Below are 16265 nucleotides of genomic sequence, written 5' to 3' on the forward strand. Positions count from 1 at the left end.
AGAGTTCAGAGGTGCCAAATGGGGTTAAAAGGATTACGATGAGGGAAAAAGTGCCTGAGGTCAACCTGCGATGGAGCACATTCCTTTCCTCCCCAACTATTTGTCTTCTGATGATCAGTATAGCCGTGCTGTCATTCTCCTGTAAAATCTATGTTTGTGAGGCATTTCCTGAGTTTCCTGGACCAAATTATTACTATGGATGATTGTTATTTTTTAAAGGGGCAGATGCCTCTCTCACACTCAGGGTATAAAGGACCTTCTGTCACTACCTCACACTGTGAAACCTTGGTGTGTACAAGCCTAAATGAGCTAAATATGGTGAAAGCTGGTGAATTTACCATTATATCAAAGGGAATTCTTAATTAGGTGGTATAGTCACAACAATTTTGTCATATTTAAGAGTAAAGGATTTAAGCATAGTATGAAAAGACTTTCTAAACAATAAAAAATGTTTACAGTGTGTTCAGTATAGTACTACTGTTATGGGTCCTTTTTTTCACTATAAATTTTGAACACTGTTGACCTGTATGTGGATGCTAACCTTCCATTAACAGGAAAACTTGATTGAGCAAGTTTCCACAACCATGCTGACCAACGGAAAATTCATTGTGTTTCACATTTCAGATACTAATAATAAGTAACCTAAACTAAAACCATCAATTTGCTCTGGTTTCTATAGCAACTAGTTCAGGGTCATTATGAAAGACAGGATTAGAATGTGAACTTTCTCTCCCTTAATCTTGGGCTTAACCCATTTAGATCTTCCACCCCAGAAAACAATAGCCTTTGGAACTATACAAATCCAGAGTTGAGCCAATCTAAGTAGAGCAAAATTGATAGCTCAGTTCAGGGTGTTAAAGAAAAAAAAAAGACAGTCAAAATTTGTTGTATGATGTTGAATAAGTCATTCACCCCTTTTAGGATTTCCCCCTGAAAAGAATGAGAGGTTTTACAATATTCTGGAGGCCATAAATCGTTATTTAACCATCCCTTTATTTATTTATTTTTTACTGGTAGGTGGAAACCCTGGTGGCGTAGTGGTTAAGTGCTATGGCTGCTAACCAAAAGGTCGGCAGTTCAAATCCGCCAGGCGCTCCTTGGAAACTCTATGGGGCAGTACTACTCTGTTCTATGGGGTCACTATGAGTTGGAACTGACTCGACGGCAGTGGGTTTGGGTTTTACTAGTAGGTATTTAGCAAAGGCTATGACTGCCTATTGTTGCCGTTCTATTATTCTTCACTGAAGCAAAGATTGAAAAATCAAAGAATGCTATACCTGAATGCAGTCTTAGAGATCCAACCCATCATTTCCAATCACTGAATCCCAGGGTGGCATAGGCAACTTATTAGAGGGGTTCTTAAACCCACTTGTGCTCAAACATTATTGGTAGACCAAATAAATATACATGCACTACCCTGGGTGGTGCAAAAGGTTAATGTAGTCGGTTGCTAATCGGAGGGTTGGGGTTTAAATTCACCCAGAGGTGTCTTGGGAGAAAGATCTGCAGTTTGACTTCCAAAAAAATCAGCCACTGAAAACACTATGGCACCTAGTTCTAGTCTGACACACATTGAGTCGCCTTGAGTCAGAATCAACTCGATGACAATTGATTTTTGGTTTACGTATGTATTACTAGTCTTCAAATGTATATAGGTGCTGTTGTGAGTCGTAGAATGAAAACTAATTTAGAAGTATTATGGGATTCAAAATACAACTATCAGGTGGCAGTCCATGAGATATCTTAAAAATAGGATCCTCATACCAGAAGAAGCTGAGGACTACTGATACACTCTACCTCTCTTTTTACACGTGTGAACAGACACCTAGAGTGGACAAGAGATCATGTAGGAAATTAGGGGCCAGGCCAAGATTAGCATGAAACTCTGTGATATCTGCTGCAGAGATTTCTGCCACCACACTCTCTAGTTGCCAACAGCCAGTGCTCTAACCCAATTGGCATACTACCCACTTCACCTTTTAATTAAAAATGAACACAGTGGGAATGAAGGAATGATCCATTACTGCACTTCTAAATAAAACACCTGTGGGTTCCTTGTATTGAATTTGAACTCCTACTTGGAAAAAAAAAATTCATTTTAGTTCAAAATATGGTCAAAAGTATTATTAAAAGGAGAATCACAGACTCATGAGTCTGCAACGAGGACTGTAGCCTCTATTAATAGAAGTTGCCCTCAGGCCAATAAAAATAATGACTTGCCAGAGAATGAGGAATCTACCAAATGGCTTTGTCATTGTTGTTTTACTGGAAACATCCATTCAGCATAACACTCTCATCTCTAAATTGGACCATTTGAATTTATTTGTAAAACTCCAAAAACTAAAACTCAGCATTATAAAAAATCCATGATTGGAGTATAAATCACTTGTTCTTGTCATGTTGAATAGTGATGATCAGACATTGTAATTTTTTTAATCAAGATTTTGATCCTGCCCAATCCTCAAACTTTTGACTGATTGGTCAAGAAACACGTCCCATTTCAAGTGTCCAAATTACTTCCTTGTCTTTTTCTTTGCTGAGGGCAGGGTCCTGGGACTTCTCAGAGGAGGCAGCTAAAAGTGGTAGGGGTGGACTATAAAAAGAAGATGCATAGTGTGCAGCTTTGGATTACGAGTGGGGAGAGGCCATTGTTTAAAAGGACAGGAAAGGAGCTCGTACTCTGCCAGAGTAGAAAACATCAGTGCTCTGATATTTTGTCTTTGTTCTATCCTTTATTATACTCAGCTGAATGCTTCCAATTAGCCAGCCCAATCTTTCTTCTCCCTTTTTAATGGTTCCTGCCCAGGCTCAAAGGTCTCTGGATGGTGCAAATGCTTTGTGCTGGACTAACTAACCTGCAGTTTGGCGGTGTGAACACACCCAGTGGCACCTCAGAAGAAAGCTGTGATAATCTGCTTCCACAAAGATTACAGACAAGAAAACCCTATGGAGCTGTTCTACTCTGTCACACATGGGGTTGCCATGAGCCAGAATCAACTAGATGATGACTTTTTTGTTTGCTTATTTTTTTGCCTGGGCTCAAATTACTATTCTATCTTCAGTCTTTTCTTCATCAGCAAACTTCTTGAAAGAACACTTTGTATGTATTATTTTACAACTTCTTTGCTGACCATTTAAATGTTTTTGTGGTCAGATAAGTCTGTAAAAGAGAGCTTAAATGAAGTTAAACGAGTTTTTCTGCTGGGAAAATTTTCAGGCCATTTTAGTACATTAATGCTTACTGTGAATCTCCAAGTGAGGAGGAATTAAAAAAATGTATAGTATATAACTTTTTCTCAAATTTAATTGAGAACCTGTTTATTTATTGCTTGAATACTGTCTAAGAGGGCCTGGAACTTAAGTAGATACTCAATAAAAAAAGTGTTAGGTAAACAATGCCCTAAGAAACCTATTTGGAAAAGTCTGAAGGGAATCCATCTTTCTATACTCAAGCACCTGATGTATGTCCAGTAATAGGTGTTTAGTAAATGTCTGTTGAATGAATGAATGTATACGTCACTCAGAAGCACTAAAACCCTGCTGGTGTAGTGGTTAAGTGTTACAGCTGCTAACCAAAATGTTGGCAGTTTGAATCCACCCGGTGCTCCTTGGAAACTCTATGGGTCAATTCTACTCTGTCCTATAGGGTTGTTATGAGTTGGAATTGACTCAACGGCAATGGGTTTTGACTCTGAGCAGAGATCTCAGTGCCTCTTCAACAGGGAATAAGGCATGGGATGCAGGCCCATCTACAAACACCCATCCTAAAAACACCTGAAAGCCAGGCCAGCTTCATGGACTTGTGACCTGGACAGTAATGCTGGCTCATCTCTCCTCCTGCTTTAAAGGACTTTGTACTTGGGTTAATACTCTGCTGTCATCATTTTGAAATTTTTAATAAATTTTTCAACAAGAGGCACCACATTTTAATTTTGCACTGGGCCCCACAAATTCTGTAGCTGATCTTACCTAAGGAGTCCCTTGCTAGAGCTCTTCTGCTCCCTCCTAACGTCCCTCACCTTCCCAGTGCCCAGAGATAATCTTCTAGTCTTCCCAACAACAGGGCCTCATCAAGGTATGCCCAGCTTCTGGAACCCTCTGTTCAATTTCTCTCCATCAAAGCCTATGTTCTAAATGTGTTCCTAATGCTGAGAGTTAGACTCTGTTTAGCTGTCATTGTAGAAAGGATAGATCATCTGCTTTAGATTAAAGTGTTAATATCTGAGAAGATAGAAAGTGTTACCCTCACCCTCATCCCCAGGTTATGTGAACTTTCTAAAGGAATGATTCTTTTAGCCAAAGATTGACTCTCTAATAGTAGCATTTTAGACATTCACCATAAATGGATATTTTGGGTTGATAAAACCTTCCTATGTCCTTCGAAGTGTACTGTTAAGGCAACTTCTGACAATATCACCTCATTCTTTGATGAAATAACACTCATTCATAATAAACACAGTTTTAAAAATGATGGTGTCATGAAGTCACTGCATTTTTTTTTTAATTGGCAGAACATTATCAAAGAGAGATGTCTTTGTGAAGTAGTTTTACAAGAAACATGTTCCAAGAACCTGTTTACTTTTATCTACAGTTGTATATCTTTTGAGTTAGAAATCACAAGTCCTGGATTCCAAAGAGGTCCATTTTGCCACTCTCTAAGCTACACCACCATGGACAAGTTACTCGATCTCTTGAATTGTTTCCTCATTAAAAAAAAAAAAAAAAAAAGTGGGGAGGGGGTAAAGAACACCTCTTTTCCTATTTTCAGATTTATTTGGGGTATTAAATGAAACATATGCTTTGAAGACCATGGTGGGGACCCCATGATTAAATAAATTTCCCAGTTGTGAAATAGTGCATTCTGGAATGTCTGAAGACAGATCCCGAGCTGGAGTCAAGGAAAGCCAGGGAAACCAGGTATGTGGACAAAGCTTGAAGGACTGATGAAGAAAGAAAAGCTGCAAGGGCAGAAAGGTGAATGTTTAGATTTGCTGAGATCAGCTTTCCCTTTACTGGCATGAGTCATGGACATGGTCAATGACAGTGGTCAGCTACAAATTAAAATTTTAAAAATGATGGTGCAGGACCTGGCAATGTTTCATTTTGTTATATATGTGGTCACTGTGAGTTGGAGCCTAACAACAACATGACAGGAAAATGCTGAAGAATTGGAACAGGAGGGAAGAGGGGCAGAGGAAAAAAGGTAAGGTGGGGTAAAAAAAAGATTTTCTTTTTTATTTTCCATTATAAGTGGAGGAGTGAACAAAAGAAGGAAGAGACAAGAAAAGGAAAATTGATGTTGATCTTGTGAAGGAAGGAAGGTAGAGGGAAGACCTTTCAAGGAAAGTTTTAAGGAGAGGATCCATTTCATAAACAACAGAAGCAGCTGCTCAGAAGGAATTTATGTAGAAGGGAGCCTGATTAATAAATCAGATTGAAAGATATTGAGACATATATTGGCAGTAATTCAAATTCAGGGTGGTAAAGAGCCTGTGGGCTTCAGATCAGTAGAGAAGTTGAATATGTTTTGAAGATCATATCAGGAGTAAAAAGACAAACCCCATGTGAAGACCTTGGTAGTGACTCCAATTAGCAGGCCAAGGCTAAAATTTCTAACCATTCTTTTTAGGAAGGACGGAGCAGATAGAAAAAGCATCGTGATATGGTTTATAAAAAATGGTTTAAAAAATGTATTTGTGACCCCATTCAAAACTAAAGGACGGTTTGGTGGGCTTGACAGGAGAATGTGACTAGGAAGTAGAATTCAAGGTGGATGGAGGTCAGCTTATGAAGGCGTGTGGGGGAGGTAGGAGATAGAGGGCGAATAGGCAAGATTCAATAGTAGCAAGAGACAAAAAGTTAACAAATCAAGGCCATTTTCCAGGGTGTCATTCCAAATAGGGTCAGGATAGGTAGTATCAGAGGCCAACTTGGTATGGAGTTAGATTATATCTATGCAGGAATCTAGTGTTTATGGAATTCTGGCCCTAGATAGTTGAAAAGCAAGGCTCAGGGGTATGAACTGCAGTCCTTACAGGATTTGAGCTCCAACGCAAGACCCTTGTTTACGAAGCACAAAGCAGGAGACATCAAGGCCACTTTAGGGGCAGCTCTTATCTTCTGACTTAGGGTTCCTCTTTTGGGTGAAGGTAGATCCCAAAGTCTGAAGTGAAGCATCTGGATCCTATCACAGGTAGAGAATGTACTGTACTGTACAGGAGGCACGGAGTTCGCAGGAGATCAAGATGGCAGTTACAAGGGGAGAAGAAGAGAAAACGGGAGCAGATACTCTTGTGTACAAGAAGAAAATATTTTTTGGAAGCAGTTACATGTGGGGCATAGAAAGGGGGAAGTAGAAAGGGTGGAGAGAAGATAAGAAACATAGGTTAATCACTTTAGTAACTGCTTCACAGGTTTAATCTCATCTAAACAGCAACCCTGTGAGGTACATATTATTATCTCCAGTTTATAGATGTGTGTTTAGGTAACTTGCTTTATATATTGGTAATAAATGTGGCTAAACTTGATTGAATGCTTATGATGTGACACTTTACATAGGTTATCTCTTTTAATCTTTACGACAGCCATATGAGGTAGATGCTGTTATTATTTCTGTTTTTCAGAAGAGAAGACTGAGGCATGAAGAAGTTCAGTAATTCACCAGTGCCACCCAATCAGAAAATGGTGGAAGCCAGGATGCATGCAAACCTTGGTTTTCCAGAGCCCCAAATCTTAACCAGCATGATGAGTGGCCTCTAATAAGCGAGTCAAAATTAAGAGGAAAAAGATAAGGATTATGCACGTACAAAGACTTAAAGGCTATTATTTAAAAAGAAAAAATGAATGGTAGGAATGGGGAAATGCCTAAGAGAGGAAAATCCAGGTCACTCTGGAAGTACAGAAGCAGGAAAACCTAATCTGGACTGGAGGATCTGAATGTTTAATTTTTAGAAATAAGAGAAACTTTTTTGATAATTTTAATAATGGTGATGGCAATGATAACACAGTGAACAAATTATTGAAGACTTATTATGTGCCAGGCTCTGTTCTAAGTGCTTTATATATACTACTCCATTAGATCTTCAGAACAATCCTTTTGTCACTTTCTGTTGAATGAATCTTCAAAGTAACTATATAGAGTTTCACTTTTAGGAAAGTCCAGGTCATAGGGCTGAAGTTCAAGAAGCTCAGCCCCTGTAACCCTCTTTGTTTTATTACTTCGTAGGGTCTGGGTAACATCTATTTCTGTTTGAAATGATCATGTTTCTTTGCTTGTTTATTATCTCTCTCTCTTTGTCAATAGGTAAACTCTAAGAGAGCAGGGGCCTCACTCATCTTGCTATAGAGAACAACTCCTAGGGCATAGGAGTTGAGTAAGGAATATTTGCTCTGTAAGTGAAAGAAGAGAATCCAGCCTTTCAGCGTTTCAGAACAACTCTTTTTCCACTATATTGAATTGCTGACCATAGAGACCAGCTACTTCATATACCCCTATGGCATCTTTCTCTCTGTACCGTCTCTCAAGGACCATCTGTTCACTTTCTCTATCACTGACTCAACTATTCATTGACTCAGGTACACTTAGCAATGAAGAAAGGAAGACAGATTTTTTCTTGTTATTGGTTTTGTCTTCAAAACGTAGTATAGATGTCATTACAAAAGTGATCGAACCACCTGCCTATAAAACAACTCTTTATAATACCACATATGCCTCATTTTAAAGGATCAAGATCCTAAAGTAAATGATTAAGTCAAATGAGAATGCAGAGTACATATAAAATAATTGTTTTTTGCTGTTAGGTCTGTTGAGTGGACTTAGACTTGTAGCAGACTCCTAGTGACTGTATGTTTAACAGAATGAAACATTGCCTGGTCCTGCAACATCCTCATATATAAAGGAATAGAGTGTAAGATAAAGAAGAAACAGCTACCGGTATGAACAATCTGTATCAGATGTAGAAGGATTAGGCATGAGCTTTACTTTGGGACTTTTTGAGGGTTGGTGTTCTAAGTAACATGTTCTTAGAGACTTTTTAATGTAATGTGCATTCTTAAGCATTTTACACAAATCTCTGTTGAGATCGAGGACTTGAGAGCCTGGGACGTTTACAAAGTCAGGTTGATCAGATCAGGTTGTGACTTACAATGATGTTCTGAAGTGAAGTCCCCACTACACAATCTCTCAAACACTCACCTGTCTACACGAAGCTGGCAGACGATGCTTAGTGTATCAACAACTCCTTCTTCTTTCAACTGTCGACAGCCAATGGATGTAGCAATAAAACATCCGGTTCTACCTATCCCCGCACTGAAAGGAAAGATATAGAGTAAAAAGGTGGTGGAAAGATGATAAAGGTAAACTATATTCTTTTAAATGGGTAATTTTAAATCTGAAATAATTAGAAGTAATAGTAATAAAACAGCTTTCATGTATTGAATAATATAAGCTAGGACCTATGCTAAGCGCTTGAAGTACATTCTTTCATTTGGTTATATGTAGTAGGATGAGTAGGAGCCCTCGTGGTGCAAGAGTTAAGTTCTCAGCTAATAATCAAAAGGGTGGCGGTTCAAACCCACCCAATAGCTCTGCAGGAGAAAGACCTGATGATCTGCTCCCATAGAGGTTCTTGTTGCTGTTATTAGGTGCCGTTGACCCTAGGTATAATAGAATGAAACACTGCCTAGTTCTGCGCCATCCTCACAATCGTTATCTTTGAGCCCATTCTTGCAGTCACTGTGTCAATCCATCACATTGAGGGTATTCCTCTTTTTCAAAAACCCTCTACTTTACCAAGCATGATGTCTTTCTCCAGGGACTGGTCCCTCCTGATAACATGTCCAAACTATGTGAGATGAAGTCTTGCCGTCCTTGCTTCTAAGGAGCATTCCGGCTGTACTTCTTCCAGAACAGATTTGTTCACTCTTCTGGCAGTCCATGGTAGATTCAATATTCTTCACCAGCACCATAATTCAAAGGCATCAATTCTTCCAGTCTTCCTTATTCATTGTCCAGTTTTCACATGCATATAATATGATCGAAAACACCATGGCTTGGATCAGGCGCACCTTAATCCTTAAAGTGACATCTTTGCTTTTTAACACTTTAAAGAGGTCTTTTGCAGGGGATTTGCTCAATGCAGTGCATCTTTTGATTTCTTGACTGCTGCTTCCATGGGCATTGATTGTGCATCTGAGGAAAATGAAACCCTTGGCAACTTCCATCTTTTCTCTGTTTATTATGATGTTGCTTATTGGGATTTTTGTGAGGATTTTTGTCTTCTTTGTGTTAAGATGTAATCCATACTGAAGGCTGTAGTCTTTGATCTTCATCAATAAATGCTTCAAGCCATCTTCACTTTCACCAAGCAAGGTTGTGTTGTCAGCATGTTGCAGGTTGTTAGTGAATCTTTCTTCCTATCTTGATGCCCCATACTTCGTTACATAGTCCAGCTTCTTGGATTAATTGCTCAGCGCATAGATTGAATAAGTACAGTCAAAGGATACAACCCTGACACACATCTTTCCTGACTTTAAACCATGCAGTATCCTCTTGTTCTGTTCGAAGGACTTCCTCTTGGTTTAAGTACATCTCCTCATGAACACAATTAAGTGTTCTGGAATTCCTGTTATGTGCAATGTTGTCCGTAGTTTGTTATGATGCATACAGTTGAATGCCTTTGCCTAGACAATAAAACACAGGTAAACATCTTTCTGGCATTCTTCACTTTCAGCTAAGATCCACCTGACATCAGCAATGATATCCCTCATTCCACGTCCTCTTCTGAATTTGGCTTGAAATTCTGGCAGTTCTCTGTTGATGTACTGCTGTGACTGCTTTTGAAGCATCTTCAGCAAAATTTTACTTGTGTGTGATATTAATGATATTGTCTGATAATTTCTGCATTCTGTTGGATCACCTTTCTTTGGAATGGGCAAAAATATGGATCTCTTTCAGTTGGTTGGCTAGGTAGCTGTCTTGCAAATTTGTTAGCATAGACAAGTGAGCGCTTCTGGTGCTGCGTTCATTTGTGGAAACATCTCAATTGATATTCCGTCAATTCCTGGAGCCTTCTTTTTCACCAATGTCTTTAGTGCAGCTTAGACTTCTTCCTTTGGTACCATAGGTTCTTGATCATATGCTACCTCCTGAAATGACTCAACGTCAACCAATTGTTTTTGGTACAGTGACTGTGTATTCCTTCCATCTTCTTTTGATGGTTCCTGTGTCATTTAATATTTTCCCTGAAGAATCCTTCATTATTGCAACTCGGGGCTTGAATTTTCTCCTCAGCTCTTTCAGCTTGAGAAATGCCAAGTATGTTCTTCCCTTTTGGTTTTCCATTTCCCAGTCTTTGCGCATTTCATTATAATACTTTACTTAGTCTTCTTGAACGGCCCTTTGAAATCTTCTGCTCAGCTCTTTTTCTTCATCGTTTCTTCCTTTTGCTTTAACTATTCTACATTCAAAAACAAGTTTCAGAGTCTTTTCTGATGTCCCTTTTGGTCTTTTCTTTTCTGTCTTTTTAATGACCTCTTGCTTTCTTCATGTATGATGTCCTTGATGTCATTCCACAACTTGTCTGGTCTTCATTCATTAGTGTTCAATGCATCAAATCTATTCTTGAGATGGTCTCTAAATTCAGGCAGACTATACTCAAGGTCATACTTTGGCCCTCATGGACTTGTTCTAATTTTCTTCAGTTTCAACCTGAACTTACATATGAGAAATTGATGGTCTATTCCACAGTTGGCCCCTGGTCTTGTTCTGACTGATGATATTGAGCTTTTCCATCGTCTCTTTCCACAGATGTAGTTGATTTGATTCCTGTGTATTCCATCCAGTGAGGTCCATGTTGAAAAAGGGTATTTGCAGTGAAGAAGTGGTTGGTCTTGCAAAATTCCATCATGCAATCTCTGGTGTTGTTTCTATCACCAAAGCCATATTTTCCAACTACCAATTCTTCTTTGTTCCCAGCTTTCGCACTCTGATTGGAGTAATTATCAGAGCATCTTGATTGCATGTTTCATCAATTTCAGACTCGAGAAGTTGGACAAAATCTTCAATTTCCTCATCTTTGGTCCTAGCGGTTGGTGTGTAAATGGTTGTATTAACTGGTCTTCTTTGAAGGTGTATAGGTATTATCCTATTGCTGACAAGGTTGTACTTCAGGATAGATATTGAAATGTTCTTTTTGATGATGAATGTGACACCTCATCTTCAATTTGTCATTCCCAGCATAGTATACCATATGATTGCCTGATTCAAAATGGCCAATACCAGTGCATTTCAGCCCATTAATGCCTAGGATATCGATGTTTATGTGTTCCATTTCATTTTTGACCATTTCCAATTTTCCTAGATTCATACTTTGTACATCCCATGTTCCTGTTATTAATGGATGTTGGTAGCTGTTTCCTCTCATTTTGAGTCATGCCACATCAGCAAATGAAGGTCCTGAAAACTCGATTCCCTCCATGTCATTAAGGTTGACACTACCTTGAGGAAGCAACTCTTCCCTAGTCATATTCTGAGTGCCTTCCATCCTGAGGGGCTTATCTTCTAGCATTATATCAGACAATATTTCACTGCTATTCATAAGATTTTCCCCAGCTAATTTTTTCAGAAGTGGACTACCAGGTCCTCATCTTCCGTAGTCTGGAAGCTCAGCTGAAACCATGGGTGACTCTGCTGATATTTGAAATACTGGTGGGATATGCAACACGTCTGTCAGTTTGTTGTGTTGCAGTGGGTTGTGTGTTCCTGTGATGCTAGAAGCTATGCCATAAAGGTTACAGCCTAGCGAATGCTATGGGGTGGTTCTACTCTGTAACATGGGGTTGCTGTGAGTCGAAATCAACTTGACAACTCCTAAGAAAATAACAGTAGGATTAGTGGGGTGAGAAGAGGTCATGGGGGAAAGAAGAGTGAGAAAGGCATTGTAATAATTCTAGAAAGGGTAATTAGGGTCTGAACTTAGGTGAAGTATGAGCAGTACAAAGGAGGGGAACGACTTCAGGCATCAAAAAATGAGTCTCGAGGACTGAAGTTGAGGAGTGAGCAAAGCATAAAGATGACTAAGTCTTGAGTACTAGAAGAATGGTGGCATTACTGAGCTAAAAGGGAGTTCTGGAATAAGGGCTGATTTGAAGTAGTGAAACCAAATGATTTGGTCTTGAATATATTAATATCGAGGAGTCTAGTGAATAACTGATTCAGTTCAGTTTAGGAGAGGAACCATTTCCAAATCATTTATGTAGAGGTGATAGTTAAATAGAAACATTATCTGTACAAAAGGATTTACACATTCATTTACCCTAAACGGTATGTTCATAAACTCAACCTAACAAGCCCTTTCTCTCTCTCTCTCTTTGTCTCTCTCAGCAATTTCAACCACTCACAGACTTTATGTAAATGTCTCTCAAATCTATATCTAAATTCCCAAAGTTTCTTCTGAACTCTAGATTGGCATTTCATATCCTAGCTGGCACTCTTGATGTTACTATTCTGCACTTGCTTCAATTCAATGTATCTAAATTAGATATATCTAAAACAGAATTCATTATCTTTCCTCTCAATGGTATTACCAGCCAGTCACAACTTTTCCAGCCTAGAAATCTTGGAGCCATCTTTAATGTCTTCCCCCTCTCTCACCTCCCACACATCCAATCTGTTACCAACTATTATATTTCCCACCTCTGCTGAGCCTTTGGGATCCATGCTTCCCTTTCTGTAGGCCGTGGTCACGTTTTCAGCATCTCCTTACTTTATGATTAAATTAAAGCAATGATCTCATTATGGTTTCCAAGTCCTGGACTAATTCACCATACACATAGCTGTAGGTTCATCTTTCTAAGATAGAGACCAAATCATATTATTCTCTACTCCAAACTGTCCATGGCTTCCATTAGTTATAGAATAATGTCTAAGCTCCCTACCATGGTATTAATGGCTGTGCACAATCCAAATATGACTAACTTTCAAGCTTTATGTCCTTCTGCAATTGTCCCTCTACCTGTTCTTCTGTATATGAATCATTTTCTTTCTGTGTTAAAGATGCTCCCTCAGTTAGAAATGCCCTCTCTACCACCTTTTAAAAGCTCAAACACTAGTCATTTTTCAAGACCCAGTTCAACATATTCCAACTTTTAGATGCTTTCTTCAATCCCCATATTTGGAATTAATAACTACCCTCCTGGGATTCAAATAACACTCATTTTTCATAGTTGGCACTTGTTTCATGTTGAATGTGAGTGCTAGAGAGATTGAGAAGAGGAATGGATCCCTTTTTGTTCAAGTGTCTATACAAAGTTTATTTCATTGAAGAAATAGTACTTGAACTGTACCCTAATAACGATAGGAGTTTGGTTATCATGAGTGAGGGAGAATATTCCATGTGAGGGAATGGTATAAGAAAAGAACAAATGCATAACAGGTTATGTGATACACGACAATGAGTAGACTAGCTTGATTTGAAGAGAGAGTTATTTTAGGGGAACAGTGGGAAATAAGACAGGGAATGCACATTGGTGCCTATGTTTTTGTTCTAGGTTGCCATTGAGTCCATTCCAACTCATGGCAACCCTGTGTGTGCAGAGTAGAACTGCTCCATGCTCCACAGGGTTTTCAAGGCTGTGACCTTTCAGTGTTCCACTGTTATTCATAAGGTTTTCACTGGCTAATTCTTTTCAGAATTAGACTTCTGGGTCCTTCTTCCTAGTCTGTCTTAGTCTGGAAGCTCAGCTGAAACCTGTCCTCCATGGGTGACCCTGCTGGTATCTAAACACCAATGGCATAGCTGCCAGCATCACAGCAACACACAAGCCCCCACAGTATGACAAACCTTTCAGAAGCAGATCACCAGATCTGTCTTCCAAGGTGCCTGTGGATGGGTTTGAACTGCTAACTTTTTGATTAATAGTAGAGCACTTTACTGTTTGTGCCACCCAGGTCACCAATAGGGCCTGTGAAGAATCTTATATAGAAAGTTAAGAGGTTTGGACTTCATCTTCTAAGCCATGGTACTTTTTTTTATTTTTTGAGAAAGAAAATGATGAACTTTTATTCCCCAGAAAAAGTCACATAAGGTTACATACTTAAATTTGTCCAAATAATTTCAAGGAGTTCACTGACCCCCTAGTTCATCCATAGGCCCAACTTTAAAGATTTTGCTGTAGGCAATGGGAAGCCATTCAGAGGTTTTGAGCAGGACTTCATGTGATGAAAAAGGGTTTGGGGAACATCAGCCAAGAGAAGTACACACAGGGTAGGCTAAAGTGGGGATGGGGATGTGTGTGTGCAATTAGCCAACTACTTCTAAAAGCATGGATGAGGTCACAAGGGCCTGAACTAGGGTAGTTGGGCAGGAAGTGATTACAGGAGATGCTTTGAAGGGAAAGACAATCTGGTGACTGATTAGATACTGAGGATGGAGTTAAGGGAATGGCCAAAGATAACTGTCAACGTTGAATGTTGAGTGCCTGGAAAAAAAGATGGTTTCATTCTTAGAAACAGTAATCAGAAGGGGAACTGGTTTTATAAGGGAAGTGGCTAGTTGATTTTAGATAGCCTGACTGTTTTATGATTTGGGGTGGGGAACAGTTCCAGCTCTAAAATATGACCAATTAAGTTGTCTTTCCTCAACTTAAACTATGTTTAGGATCAAGCCCTCTGCTGGAAGCTGGGTAATGACCTCTTTGGATAAATGGACATACAGAAAATTTTACTTTTAATTAGCCTACAAAGGTCCAAAAAAGAATCAAGCTAAAATTACAATTTAAAATAATGTTTTTAAAATTTATTAAAGGTATTATCAAAAGCTATCTTAAAAGACTTATGAGAAGGTTAAACAAAGCAACATGAGTTATTCTGAGAAAGTATGGGGAATATATGGCTGGTTATAGAAACAAATTTTTAATTGCCTGCTTCAGTTTGGATATATTAAAAGGAAAACAAGGGGGAAGAGGCATCAGCTATGCAAGGAGAGCTTTAAGCTAGAAACTAGGAAAGGGAACCATCATGGATGTCTTTTGCTTTAGTCGCCTGCATTCAGTACCCCATGTTCTGGTAATAGCACTTTGTTTTCCTTTTGGCGAACTTCCAAATTTGTTTCCATCTAGTTTTTATGAGATAACTTTTAAAAGAGTTGCCTGATTTTCACCAAATTTGACGTAATAATAAACATTATCAAGATTCAATCCAAGTACAGTTCAGGTGCCATCTTGAAACAACATAAAAAATATTGATTTCAAACAGCGCATCTGTAATTTTTAGTGTTATATGAGGCTTATGAGACTGAATGGAGAAATATAAATTTCAAGGTAGATGACTAAGCTTTTCTGTTCCCTAAACCACCTACAACTTGCATTTTGTCAACTGTGTAATTGCCCTCTGAAGATGCCCTGAAAATGTGACTTCGTTTCTGTAATTACCATCTTGGTCAAGTGTCTCAAATATTAGGATACTAACCAATTTCTGTAAATATTTAATTTACCAACAAGGTCACATACAGGAAGCAAAACCCAACTCCCACCCACTCTATGACTTTACAAAGAATGGACAGTTACTTAGGCAGAAAGGATAGTTCATGCCTTACCTGCAGTGGACAACCACAGGCCCTCGGCCCACAGAAGCAAGTCTGTCTTCTTCTACATCCAGCATGAGCTGTAGAAGAGGCTGCGCGCTGTCAGGAGTCTTGTGATCAGGCCATGAGGTGTACCAGTAATGCTTCACATGCTGGGTGTGACTTCCTTGCTGAAAATAGCAACAGCCATCAAATACCCCATTCACATGTGGAACTAAAAGTTATTCAAACCACAATAATGTGCGCCTTCTATTACTCCCAGCTTGCAGAAAACTTATTTCTAGGTGGAAAACATGGCTTTTTGGAAAAAGGAGACTTTTGAAGAATGCCCTTTCACCTTGAGGAAGCCTTACTATGCATACCCTAATCTCAACATTTGACAGCCATTATTAAATGAGATATACATTTAACATGGAAAGTATATACATAACAGATACTAAATATATGTTTATAATTAGTTATAATGAACAAAACGGTAGATGGAAACTGTAGCCAGAAAAAACTGGGATATTGTGTTTACTGCTCCATTAGTATTCCTGGAAGGTTATTATAAACTTGTTAACCAATATACCATTATCAGTTCCCGGTACTTCTGGGTAGACTTGAACCATCAAACTTTTGATATGCAGCTGAGCATGTTAACCATTTGCACCACCCAGGGACTCTGGTTAGCATGCTCAGCTG

At 38.9% G+C, this 16265-nt stretch overlaps 1 protein-coding gene across 2 annotated transcripts in view; it reads right to left on the reverse strand.

Moving 5' to 3' along the window:
• PTPRR (protein tyrosine phosphatase receptor type R) overlaps window positions 1-16265 on the reverse strand; it is a 360816-nt gene that overhangs the window by 19411 nt on the left and 325140 nt on the right. For both annotated transcript variants that reach the window (XM_049883889.1, XM_049883891.1), the window contains 2 exons: window positions 15594-15751; window positions 8195-8308 (listed from right to left, as the gene is read on the reverse strand). In XM_049883889.1, coding sequence (XP_049739846.1) covers window positions 8195-8308; window positions 15594-15751 — 272 coding nt within the window. The remainder of the gene's footprint in view (window positions 1-8194; window positions 8309-15593; window positions 15752-16265) is intronic.

The sequence above is a fragment of the Elephas maximus genome, chromosome 4 (assembly GCF_024166365.1).
Source record: "Elephas maximus indicus isolate mEleMax1 chromosome 4, mEleMax1 primary haplotype, whole genome shotgun sequence".
Lineage (NCBI taxonomy): Eukaryota > Metazoa > Chordata > Mammalia > Proboscidea > Elephantidae > Elephas > Elephas maximus.